This window comes from Myodes glareolus, chromosome X, assembly GCF_982192425.1.
Source record: "Myodes glareolus chromosome X, mMyoGla1.1, whole genome shotgun sequence".
Classification (NCBI taxonomy): domain Eukaryota; kingdom Metazoa; phylum Chordata; class Mammalia; order Rodentia; family Cricetidae; genus Myodes; species Myodes glareolus.
In genome coordinates, this window is record NC_142053.1 from 112975326 (window position 1) to 112988530 (window position 13205).

Consider the following 13205-nt stretch of genomic DNA (forward strand, 5'->3'; position numbering starts at 1 on the left):
CCATGTCCACAGTAAAATATTACAGGGTAAATACACTGCCTTAAAAAATGCTTTGGGATTTTATAAAAATCATGAAATCAGGCAAGCCGTGGTGACGATAAATGTCAGAGACTGGTTAGTGTTGTCTTTCAGCTGGCTGCCTCAGGATCTTCCAAAGCTAGTCTATCAACCAGCCAACAAACACTGCCATCACCATCTACTGTGTGACAGGCTTTGCAAAGTGGTGGTTGGGATACTTCTATAAAGAAAACAATAAAACACTCCCATGCTGAAAAATTTTCATCCTAATGGTGAGGGTGTAATAAACCCAGATGAACAAACTGCAGAATGTCAGGTACAGGTGAATGCCATCAATAAGGTAAATAAAATAGTGTATCACAGGACACAATGTGTGAACTGTGACCCAGGGGCCACATCCAGTGTGCAGCCTGTTTTTGAATGGTCTGTGAGTTAAGTTCTTGCATTCTAAGTGGTTGAAACAAATTTCCCAGTGCATAAAATTGAAATTGTAGTGGTGTGGGAGAATTGTCTGTATTCTGTCAATCATGTATTTTAATAAAACGCTGATTGGCCAGGCAGGAAGTATAGGTGGGTCAACCAGACAGGAAGTGGAGGCAGGGCAATGAGAATAGGAGAAGGCTAGGGAGGAGGAAACTTCCTCAGTCACTCCTGTGCAGACCACCCAAGAGGCAGAATGTAACTTGCCCAGCTGAGAAAGGTACGGAGCCATGTGGCTAATGTAAATAAGGATAATGGGGTTACATAAGTTATAAGAGTTAACAAGAAGCCTGACCTAATGGGCCAATCAGTTTATAACCTTATGGAGTCCTGTGTGTGATTTTTCGTTGAGAGTTGCCGGTTGTGGGGTACCGGGCGGGACAGAAACCCCAACAAGCCGGCCCCTTGTGTTACATTGTAGTGTCCCTAAAGTTTCATTGGAGCTCACTCCCCACCTGCATGATCTGCCTGTCAACGTTTCCAAGCTAGACAGCTGCACCTTGCAGCTCACCTTCCACCAGCCGCTCCAGTTCTATGGCTCATCCTCAGAATATCCAAGCTACCCCCTCTTCAGTCACTACCTCGATGATGGCCTCTGCCTCCTTCACTTCTTTTAGTACTATGCAACAAATACAACTGAATTAGAATAAGCCACCCCCTTTATCTCAATCATTCGGTGTCCCCTCCTTCTCACTATTATTGTGTCTGATATGTGACAGATTTGTGTCTGGTTCACCTCCACCAAGCACAATCAAACTATGCATTCCAAGAGAGCTGAAATGTTGTTTTATTTCTTGTTGCATTCTCAGATCCTAGATACAGTAGATACTCAATAAATACCTACTGAAAAAAAATCAATGAATTATCAAATATTGGAAAGTTGTAATAAGAAGTCCAGGAGAGTCTTTATGGCTTAGAACATTTCAACCAGTCAAGGCTTTTATGATGCTGAAGATGCCTTACGATGCCTTTGATTTATAATGCTCTAGTATCTTAGTAAGAACTATAAGACTTATAGACTATAAGAACAAGAAGCAAGAGAGAAAAGTGGATTCACCACCATAAAAACAACCTAAGCAGAAATGCTCATTTTATCAGTCTCCTTTCATTCCAGTTCATTCCCAGTTATGCTAAACTGCCATCACATGATAAGAGGAAACTCACATCACATGATAAAAATGAGTTCTCAGTGATGGAGAGGTGGCTCAGTGGTTAAGAGTATTTGCTGACATTGCAAAGAACAGTTTGGTTCCCAGTACCCAAGTTAGGTGGTTAACAACTGCTGGTGACTTCAGATCAAAGGGATACGGCATCCTTTTTAGGCCTCTTCAGGTACTCATGTGCACACACCCCCACACAAATGAGCTTAAAATAAAATCTCTGAAAAAAAGAGTTGGGCCTAGATATTGCTCAGGAACAATTTTATTGTCCTTTGTATCCCTGTATCTCTATTGCCTTTGTCTAACGATGGGAATACTTGTGCTTGAGAACTCCAGATCTTTTTACGAAGAGTTCTTTATGGGGACATTTGTATATACAAATACCTTATTTTTATTTCACAAGTTATCTTTGTGACATGTTTGTAGCAACATTTTACTCACAGGCACAAAGTCAGAATTTTTCAATTAAAAATGAGTCATACAAGGAAGCATCATACACAGGATGTAAGCAGCGAGTATTGAATCTTGGGTACCACAATATCCTAGGATAACATAAAAGCAAAAGCTGAATTCATGTTGAGACAGAAAATTTGGAAAAGAGCTCCCTGGCTCATCTGCCTAACAACAAAGCCAGGAAACTCTCCTATATATGACTTTGTGAGTGAGAATGGGGTGGGTAGGAGGAATGGGTTTGTTTTCTGCAATTAAAGATGAAAGATGTCCATCAGTCTTCTTCACACAAGTTACTTCTTAGACAATTTCAAGAGAAGGCAAATGGCATGGAGGTGATGAAGCCCTGTGAGCCATGTGGATTTTTTTTAAGATTTATTTATTTATTATGTGCACAGTATTCTCAGTATTCTTTCTGCATGTATGCCTGCAGGCCAGAAAAGGGCACCAGATCTCATTGCAGACGGTTGTGAGCCACCATATGGTTGCTGGGAATTGAACTCAGGACCTTTGGAAGAGCAGGCAGTGCTCTTAACCGCTGAGCCATCTCTCCAGCCCGAGCCATGTGGATCTGACACCTATTCCAATCTTATGTAGCACTGAATGACTGACTCCAACATCAAGCAATACCCTTTTTCTATAGACATTATAGGCATGGTGCCTAAAAAGCTGGTATAGAGAAAAGCTGGAGAAGAAACACTTTTAAAAGAGTTCTGAGAGCTACCATGGCCCAGAATTGTTCTTCTATTACTATACTACAGGTCTTCATAGCACCATGGAAGAGATGTACAGAAGCTAACCTCATCTAGTTATAATAACACCCAACATACCTGGTGACAACAATGATTTATTTAGATCAGTCAGAAATCATGCTGGCTAGAAGGCCACGGTGAATGGCAAGAGCATAAGGCTATTGATGATTATTTACTAAGTGTCTAAAGGGTACAGACTAGATCTATAACATAGACCGTTGTGGAGTGCATACCTTGGGAAACTACCTCTGCTCATCTCAAGTGCATAAAAAGCTTGAGGAAATAGGACCTGAACTAAATCCCACACCTAGTCAGCAACCTGATTGTCTTAACGGATCAAGCATGGGTCTTTTTAATTAAAACAATTTTAAAGATTTGTTTATGTATCTGGGTATTTTTTTCTAAATGTATGTATGTGTATGTATGGACCACATGTGTGTCTGGTGTCCCTGAGGTCAGAAGGCATAGGATCTCCTGGAACTGGCGTGACAGATGGTTTGGAGCCACTGGGAACTGAACTTGTGACTGTTGCAAGAGCAAGAAGTGCTCGTAAGCACTGAGCCATCTCCCCAGATCCTTGTTTGGCAATGAAAATGTTAAGATTATGTTAACATTAAGAAAATGTTAAGATTTTCTTAGCTCACATGTTCTGAGTATTGTTGACCCCAAACAGCTAGTTTTCCAAGCATAAGCTGCAGGACTAGTGAAATTAGGATGTCTTTCACTCGAATGGCATTAAGCACAATTGTCCTAGGTGGTAGGAGCCATTTGCGTGCTTATAGTAGAAAAAAAATGTTCACAGATTCATAGAAGGGCACATAGTCACCGCCTGTCTAAGCTGAAAAAAAGAAAAAAAAAACCCAGGACAATTCTCTAAGCTAGGAAGTAAAGTTTAGACCAGGGGAAGGGGGCAACCTGGAAACAGATTTGGCATCATAGCCATTCTGGAACAGATATGGTGAGAAATGGGTGCGTGAGAAAAGCATGTTCTTCTCATAGACTCAGCACCGAGGAGGACCATGATGAATTTGCATAACAAATGACATACTCTTACATCTAAAGGAAAAACTCATCTAGCACCAGTGCCCTAAACCATTACTACTCTGGATATGTTTTTATGCTAAATTTTAATTTAAACAAGAAAACAGCAATATTAAGAAATAAATTTCTAGCCAGGCAGTGATAGCACATGCGTAACCCCGCACTCGGGAGGCAGAGGCAGGTGGATCTCTGTGAGTTTGAGGCTAGCCTGCTCTACAAGGCGAGTTCCAGGACAGCCAGGGCTGTTAACAAAGAGAAAGTTTATCTCAAAAAACAAAATAAAATAACAACAACAAAAGATTTCTTTGATTTGGTTTTCTTTTAAGGAGGTGGGGAAGGGAAGGGAATATATAAACGTTTCGCCGCCCAGTCATGTGCATCCCCAAGCTTGTATGTGACTACAGCAACACTTTCCTTCATATAAGAAACAATCTAATTTAGCTGGGGACTGAGTGGCTGTAAGGTCACTCCATGTACCTTCACTGTTCAAAGGGAAAGTAGGGCATGTAAGAGAAACATTGAGAGGCATGTTAGTAAACACAGGCTGCACACCTGCCCTCTGTTAGGGCATGTTTTCTGTCACATAAAAACTCAGTCCCTTTCTTCCCTATTCAAGGAGGTTAGATGGGAGAAGTAAATTCAAAGGGTGTAAAATTTCACTATGCCTGGGACCCAGAGAGGAGCCTGGTAGCTGTGTCTACAAAAGGGTAAATTCCAAACACTGAAAACTTCACTAGGGACAGGGTTGAAGACTAGTGTTAAGTAAAATATCGAACAGTGTTGCGCTGGGGTGGGAAGGTTTCTTGCCTAGCAGCCTGTACCGTTTAAGCTTTGCAAGTGCCAAACTACATGGCAGAAAGGACAGTCCCCAGCTCGCCCTGACTGCCACCAGCCTTCAGGTTGGATCTCCATCTCAGGCTAGAGGTGTAAGGAAATTTACTTTTTAAAATTATTTTTATTGAGCTCTACATTTTTCTCGGCTCCCCTCCCCTTCAACCCCCTCCCAAGGTCCCCATGCTCCCAATTTACTCAGGAGATCTTGTCTTTTCCTACTTCCCATGTAGATTAGATCCATGTACGTCTCTCTTAGGGTCCTCATTGTTGTCTAGGTTCTCTGGGATTGTGAAGGAAATTTACTTTTGAGTATAGGTGGCAGAGTAAAACCTGTACGTGGATTCCAGCGCCAGGAGCCCTTTGAGTCTTGTCCTGTGAAACTTGGGTGTAGATTTACTCTCTGGATATGGACCATATGCATATGGAGCTTTCCATCAACTAGTTCACATCCTTGTGAACTAATTTTCCCCTCTGGGGGGTGATATGCCCCCCTATTGAAAATGTGTACCACAAAACTCAAGTCCACATCTGATTTCTGTCTGGTCATAGGCAGAATTTTCTAAATCAGCCATGATTTAGTAGCACTCCAATCAAAATAATTACATCCGAGTCCTTTCCAAAAAAAAAAAAAGGCTTTAAAAATACAAAACACCGAGTGGCAATGTTGTTCTGGCGATCAGAAGCACCCTACCTAGTTCCCCCTCTCTGCACCATTCTCAATTTCTTGGGCTGTCCTTAATGCTTGTTCATAGAGCCAACGTTCTGCTAACTGCTTAATTTTAGACACATTTTCAAAAGCAGAAGCACAAAAACAAAAATAGACTCTAAGAAAACACTTTTTTCCTCCTCCTGGATGGTAGCAATTGCTAATTTGCAGAACCAGACAGAACGCATCCACGAATAGCACTGTGATTTCCAATTTACAGAAGAAATTACTCAGCCTTGCCGCTCACAACCAACCTACAAAGCAATGGCCCACAAAATTGTGTGTGACATAGAAGCAAATCAGAGCTTCTCCAGAACGCAAGCCACTGTCCCTCCAGCAGGCACAAATGGGAGCAAGCATTTCCATGCCAAAGGTTTCCAGAATGCTCGTCTTCTATTCCCATTCCAAGGACACACAATACATTAAAAAAAAAACCATCACACATTTTCATACACACGTACATTTTCATACACTCATGGAAAAAATTATTAAGCCTAAGAAATAAAGCAGTCAGTGATCCACACAAGCTCAGTGTAGGCTGGGCTTTTATATTGCTTCAACAGCAGTGAGGGCAAAGGACTTTTTCTGTGAAAACCAACACAAAGAAACATTATGAAAAATCGAGCTCACCTACCTTCACTGGTCCATGGTCACTATTGAAGCCCTGCACCAGGCACACGTAGGACATCATGAGAACATTCACCACTGCCCACTCTCTATACATTTTGGATATTTGAAATGGCCACTGATGACTAAGCGGTTGACACCAGGCAGCTCCTGAAAAGTGGGGCAAAAGGCATTCTCCAGAAGCAGAGTTCGAATCCCCAAAACTTTACATGGAAAATCACATGATCAGTCGTAACCCAAACGACTTGAGTTAGCCAAGGGACACCCCCTGCCACACACAATCTTAGTATGGGAGAAAGGTGCAAAAAAAAAAAACAAAAAACAAAAAAAAACCTTTTAAAAGTTCCTGTTGCAAAAATAATCAGGAGGTGGCCCTGGCTTCCACTTTATGCTAGAAATCACACTTCAGTCATTTGGTGTCCAGAAAGCTGAAAGAAAGAAAAAAAATCTCCACCCTGTGCCCTAGGTTCTAGCTGCTTTATAAGGAGGTGGTGTGACCACCAACACTTGCGGCCACAGCAGGCTGGAACCTAACGGTGGATTCTGACTGTTTTCCCAGTCTTCAAGGAAGTGTGCAGGAGCATGTGTCTTACATCTGACACAGACTCTGGCAGAAAATTGCGGGGAAGTCTTGGCTGGAATCCTGCTGTGTCCCTAGCAATAGCAGGGCAGTTTTCAAAGCTGACTCACATGGTCAGGGCTGCTGTGTTTTCTAAAGCAGATAACCTGTAACATGAAACCCGGAGCACAGTTCTGATGGCTGGGATGGCAGCTGAATTGCAGTAGGACAGCTTCAGAGGCTCACAGAGCTGCTGCCAGTGACATGGAAAGCCATACAAAAGGCTCTAAGAAAATCCCAAAGACCACAGAATAAAAGGGCATCTTCTCACACATAAAAAGCACATGTACATAAGCAATTGCTTTTAATAGGAGCCCAACAATTTCCATTGAAATGAATAACATTGGTTTTTAAAGAAGCAGCAATTATTTGCATGGATTACTTTTTTTTCACTTTTAACTTCTTAAATAGTTAAATCTGCTCTTTGACAATTTCGTGCATGTATATAATGCGTTCTGATGACTCACTACAAAAAGACATCTTTTCATTTTAATGTGGAATTTTTTTTATTTTGGGGTTTTCAAGACAGGTTTGTTTGTTTGTTTGTTTGTTTCTGTATAGCCCTGCCTGTCCTGGAACTCGCCTGTAGACCAGGCTGGCCTCAGACTCAACAGAGATCCACCTGCCTCTGCCTTCCAAGTGCTGGGATGAAAGGCACGCGCCACCCGGCTTAATGTGAAATTCTTTAGAGGCACCAGCTAAGCGAGCATTGGAAACTGAATATACTGAATGGTCAGTCCATCCAAATGGCAGAACTCCAGCTCTTCATTGGTTTCCAATCTTTGACTTCCAGGTTTTGGCCCCCTCAAAACCATTTTTTGCATTCCTGAAATCAAGAATGGCCTCAGAAATTTCTTCATTGGTATTCATCACAAACGGACCTAGGGCAGAAAGAGATGTTTACAAAGTTCTGGGTGATAACATTTTCTTCTCCCACTGGAAGCGGTGTGTATTACTATACATTTGTGACAAAGTCTAGGCATAGCTGGGCAGTCACAGCCTCTTTTCATAGCGTTCTGTCCTACAGGACTGCAGTTGCTAGAACTGTATATGCTAAGAAATTATCATACAGACCAAACTTAGAGAAACACAGTTAGGTCCCACTGCTCAGGGCAGGTTCCTTGCCAGTGACAGCAATCCCTTTATTCATCGCAGTCTTTGTTATTTGTACATGAACTGACGTCAGGAACTGAACCAGCCTGGGATTATGAATCAGCTAGATCAGAGCAGGGTTTTGGTGTCTGCCTAAGCTGTGGGTGGGGCTATGCATTTACGAGATGGTTCTGCGTCTGTTTTGAAAACTCGCAGCATGACAGCCAACAGGGGGTTTAATTGCTTCTGAACAACTTGTACATTAACAGTTCTTTCGCAGTTCCCCAGAAGATACCTCCATGTACCCTATAGCAAGCACAGATGAGGTCAAGTTTTTAAGTTTGGCTGGTTTCTCCTTCCTGACACGAGTCACTACCATGTGCTTGCAATTAAAAGCATTTTCATCTTCCTGTAAACGCTTCTTTTTATGCTTCTACTGGTTTATCTTTCATTTTGACCATAATTTCTTATTCACCCATCTTCCCAAAAGATGCATCATGCTAGTGTGGCCAGTCTCTTGCAAGGACCACCAGTACCACAACTTTAATACATTTTATTAATAAACTTCAAGTCAAGAAGCACTTTTTAAAAATGTATTGCTTAGGATCAACCAATTTTTCCCTCAGCAAAGGGCCAGGAAATGTACACTTTAGATTTTATGGGTCAAGCAGATTAAATACTGACTGGACCAAGGACTGACTTGATACACAATAATTTTCCTATGGTTTCCCCAGGCAGAGTCCCACCACGCTTATACCGCAACTCTTTCTCCGTAGTACATTTCTATATTCTATTTTTGACACAAACTGTCCTTGGGTCACCTAAGACGTTATAGGGAAAGGGGGATGCGTTGAGTGAATGTATATTATTGATAAGGACAGATGTCTCCGACTCATGGGAATGGGCAAAATCTTCCTCAAAGTCAGGTTCAGGAAATCGGCAAGTCTTCCGCCAATTTGTGTGCTGCACAATTGAGGATGCTGCAGTGTATGCAAAAACTAACAACCACAACTTCCTCATCCTGGATGACTGCAACCTGAGACTGAGCCTCTACAGAGACCTGCCACAGAGACGAGGCACCTCCTCTTTTGCTGTATAGAATGAACTCATGAACTTGCTGAGGTTCTGGGTCGGTGTATAGTATGTAGATCTCCATTAGGTCAAATACAGACTCCCAATTCTAGCTTTCTGTATGTGTGTCGGTGTGCCTTTTTGTCATTCCCTTGTCACCCCAGTCAAGTTTTCAGGGTTGCTTTGGAAATTAAATCAATTAACATTTGAAAAACACTCTGAGCAATACTTAGCAAATAGCAAATGGCATGAAAGTGTATGTTTAAAAAATGGAATATCTGCATTTTTTCTCATTTGGAGGAAGGACATAACTCCACCAGAGTTATGGTTGTTTGCTAATTCAACATGCTGTGACATCTTTGCCTAATGTCATCATTAAGAACACTCAGTGACAAGAGGAGCAGGGCATTAAGAAGTCACAAAAACACAACCAGTCCCCAAATACTCTCAGGATGTTTGGGGGTGCCCTTGAGCACAAAAAAGTAAAAAAAAAATGTAAAAAGAAAAGTAAATTAAGCAAACCAAGCAAAACACTCTGTCTATCAGTCACTGACAGTCCAAGAGACATATATTTATTTGGGCCGATGAATGTGAACCCAGTGTCTTGGCTCTGAGGCACCAGAAGAGGATTTGCATCCTGCCTTCCAGTTTGCTGTGTCATCCTCATTCAACTGGGCTCTTGTTTCTCAGGACTGTTATGGAGGAAAGGGCCTAACACAAAAGGTTTTCATCGCAAACACGCTTTTCCTACCCAAATTCCAGCCTATAACTAGATGATGACCCTACTCCATTTGTTTGTAGCTTTCTTTACCAAAGGACAATTTTCTTCAGTCACGACAAAAGGAAGTGTGCAAAATTAACATGAGAGATCACAAGCTAGGGGCTTATGATTTAATATCCCCTCTAAATTACTGCTAGAACAAAAACAATATTCTTTTTAAATATTCAGTGTTGCTTAAATTTATGACTAGCTGGGGCTTATCTGAGATCATTGTGTATACTTTGGAAATCATGCCAAGTAGTGGAATACAATGAGATCTTAAATCATGTCTAATTTAATAATTAGAGAACTGCATAGTATGTTTTGCAGAAAAAGGTTTAAATAACAAGTTGGGTTCTTGGTGCTTTTAGGTGTTTCTCATTTAAGAAAATGTCAATGATACAAGGACATCAAGATCCAAAGAGGTTTTGTCCCGATGCCAGCATTTTCTGACTCCAAGTACAGTACTACCTCTTCCATACAATAATTAACTCTTTCTTTTTCTTGAAAAAAATCTATTTTATTCTTAAGTGTGTATGTGCGCATGCGCGCACACATATGTGCAGATGTCCAAGAAGGCCAGAAGAGGACATTAGATCTTCTGGCGCTGGGAACTAAGTTTGAGTCCTCTGCGAGTGCAGCGTGTGCTGTTGAGCCATCATTCCAGCCTGACTCTATTCATTTTGTAATTCAATGAAGAATGGCTTAAACTAGTACAGAGATTTTTCAAAGAAGTATTATTCCTAAGAGGCTCATATTTTTCACTAAAAATATAATAGATTACAAAGACCGTGTTGGCTATGGTTTGCATATTGATTTTCCCCTCCACAATTCTTATTAAAATCTGATTGTTCTTGGGCCGTATGGGGAGATGGAGCCATTAAAAGGCAATTGGGTCATGAAGATGAGGTAATAACTTTTCCAGTGGGTGAGCTCTCACTCTTGTGGGGCTGGATTAATTTTTTGGTGCGGGGAGAGACTGGTTTTATTACCACAGCGGCAGAATGTTGTGAAGCATAACCACCCCTCAAGTTTTGTCTCCCAAGCATATACCCATTTCTACTTTTTGTCAAGTTGAAACAACATGAGGCCCTACACACACAGACACACACACACATGTTGAACTGCCAAGTCTCCAGTGATGTCTGCCAAAATAAATTTCCTTTCTTTATAAATTACTCAGTCTCATGTATTCTGTTATAGCAACACAAAGCAGTATTGAAATCACTGTTACTTTGGTTAAATGATATTCAAGTCCCTAGTGGACAATGAAATTTTTTTCCTTCAAATTGAAATCCCTTCTCTCTCTCTCTCTCTCTCTCTCTCTCTCTCTCTCTCTCTCTCACACACACACACACACACACACACACACACATCAAAGGAAAAAAATGTCATCCAGGAAAACCATCATCATTTTGGACATACCATGTTGGACAACTGGTTCTCTTAATGGCTCCCCAGCAATTAAGACAAAATGGCTTCTTTGGGGATCCTAAAAAAAAGCATCAAATAGTGAACACATTTATTTTTGAATGTCAAATTGGACACAAGTTATAGCTAACACAGAAGTTAAGTAGATGGTGCTACAGAATCGTGTTCTCTGCAGTCCTTGATATGGGAATGTCTATTCCTTAGGATGCTTAGTATCACAGCAGCTAGAATGCAGCACTAAGTTCAGGTTACCAATATATTAAGATCTGTAATTAAAGAAGGAAAATTGTAGTTAAAATCTTCTTTGTGTGTGTGTGTGTGTGAGACCACGTATGTGGAGGCCAGAGGTCTTTGTCAAGTGTCTTCCCAGTAGCTCTCCACCTTAGTTTTGGAAACCGGGTCTGTTACTGAAACCAGAGCTCACCCCTTGCCTAGACTGACTAGCATCACACTCCAGGGATCTGCCTGTCTGGCTTCCCTCTCATGTGGAGTTACAGATGTGTGCTGTCACACCTGGCACACATGTGTGCTAGGGGAACCAGAAGCACTCCCCATTCTTGTTACTCAGGCATTTCACTCTGAGCCATATCCTCAGCCCCAAAGTTATGCCCTTCATTAACAGAGACATCTTCATAACAAACTATCTTAATGAACTAGCTTCTTTCTCATTAGTAAAATAATCTTTTGTTAAATACAAAATCTAAAATTTGTATTACCTTCCTTTTTATTTAAAAATTTTTTTCATACAATATATTTTGACAATCTTTCCCCTCCCCCACATCCTTCTCTCTACCTATACAAGTTCTTTCTTTCTCTTAAAAAAAAAATCAAACCACCCCCCAAAAGCAAGCATACATACACACACTACAGAATCACACACACACACACTTATACAAACACACACACACACACAAACACATGGAGTTCATTTTGTGTTGGCCAACAATCCTGAGCATGAGGCCTGACCTAGAGTGTGGTTGAAATCCCCAGCATCACTCCATTGAAAAAAACTTGATTTTCCTCTTTCAGTAGCTATCAACTGCAAACAGATTCTTAGTTAGTGGTGAGACTTTGTGCCCACGTTCCCCTTCCCATGTTGGGATTTGTCTGGCTGAAACTTGTACGGGTTATGTGAGTGCTGTTACGTGAGTTCATATGTGCACATCAACCCTGTGGTGTCTGAAACTACTGTTACCTTGTAGGCCTCCACTACTTCTGGCTCTTACATTCTTTCCACCTCTTCAGCAACAATATAAAATTTTAACTTTATTTATTTATTTAATGTGTATAGGTATTTATTTAATGTGTATAGGATGTCTGTACCACATGTGTGCGTAGAGCCCAAAAAGGCTAGAAGAGGGTGTTGGATACCCCACGACTGCTTATAGAGCTGCCATATAGGTATCTAACCTGGGTCCTTCTGAAGGGTAGTCAATGCTTTTAACAGAAGAGCACAGCCCAACAATATAATTTTTAAATGGAGATAATACTTCTACAAATCACAAAACAAGACTTTATTGCCTTGTCATTTATTAAAGTAATATGAAATATGCCTCAGCACATTTAAAATAAAATACATACAAAAATATAAATATAAAATGTATACCTGTATGTGGGTATAATGTTTGGAGAATTGTTCTTATAATAGTGCATTTCTGGTTTAAAATCATATGCTCATTTCATTATAAAAAATTGAACATTTTAAAGCAACTATCATGTTTTGTTCTTGCAATGCTATGTCAGTTCATAGTGAATGACAGTCTGGGGTGTCGGTAGGTTCCAGCTTGTCCTCATTCTGTCTCATGCCATTTCTAGTTCTTCCTGATTGCTAACCTTCTAACCTAGGTACCCCCGGCCCGTTTTCAGACTGCTGGCCACAGAACTCCAGACTTCTCCAGACTTCTCCAGACTTCAGCAGACTTCAGCTTCCTCTGTGTGGCCTCACTTTAGTGACTACATATCCTTGACTTTCTAGACCTACTGGATCGGTGGCTCCTCTGGTTTCAAAAATTTCTGTTTTTATATCCTCAGTTCCCTAGCTCCGCCTACTTGTCAGTCTTCCCAGCTTTCCTGTGGAGGGCCATATGAACAGGCATCCTGAGCCAGCCAAACAGGGAGGCCATGTATAGGAGAACTGAGGCCCTGGGACGTCCACAAACAACCA

At 41.2% G+C, this 13205-nt stretch overlaps 2 protein-coding genes across 5 annotated transcripts in view; both read right to left on the minus strand.

Moving 5' to 3' along the window:
- Vegfd (vascular endothelial growth factor D) overlaps positions 1 to 6794 on the minus strand; it is a 34254-nt gene extending 27460 nt beyond the window's left edge. The window contains exon 1 of one of the 3 annotated variants that reach the window (XM_048440624.3): positions 6076 to 6794. In XM_048440624.3, coding sequence (XP_048296581.1) covers positions 6076 to 6165 — 90 coding nt within the window. In that variant the 5' untranslated portion in view covers positions 6166 to 6794. Of the gene's footprint in view, positions 1 to 6071 lie in introns of all 3 variants that reach the window. The other 2 variants (XM_085684745.2, XM_048440623.3) reach the window with 2 other exon arrangements.
- A 180-nt stretch (positions 6795 to 6974) lies between these two features.
- Pir (pirin) overlaps positions 6975 to 13205 on the minus strand; it is a 91709-nt gene continuing 85478 nt past the window's right edge. For both annotated transcript variants that reach the window (XM_085684746.2, XM_048440626.3), the window contains 2 exons: positions 11036 to 11102; positions 6975 to 7568 (listed from right to left, as the gene is read on the minus strand). In XM_085684746.2, the coding sequence (XP_085540872.2) occupies positions 7544 to 7568; positions 11036 to 11102 (92 nt within the window). In that variant the 3' untranslated portion in view covers positions 6975 to 7543. The remainder of the gene's footprint in view (positions 7569 to 11035; positions 11103 to 13205) is intronic.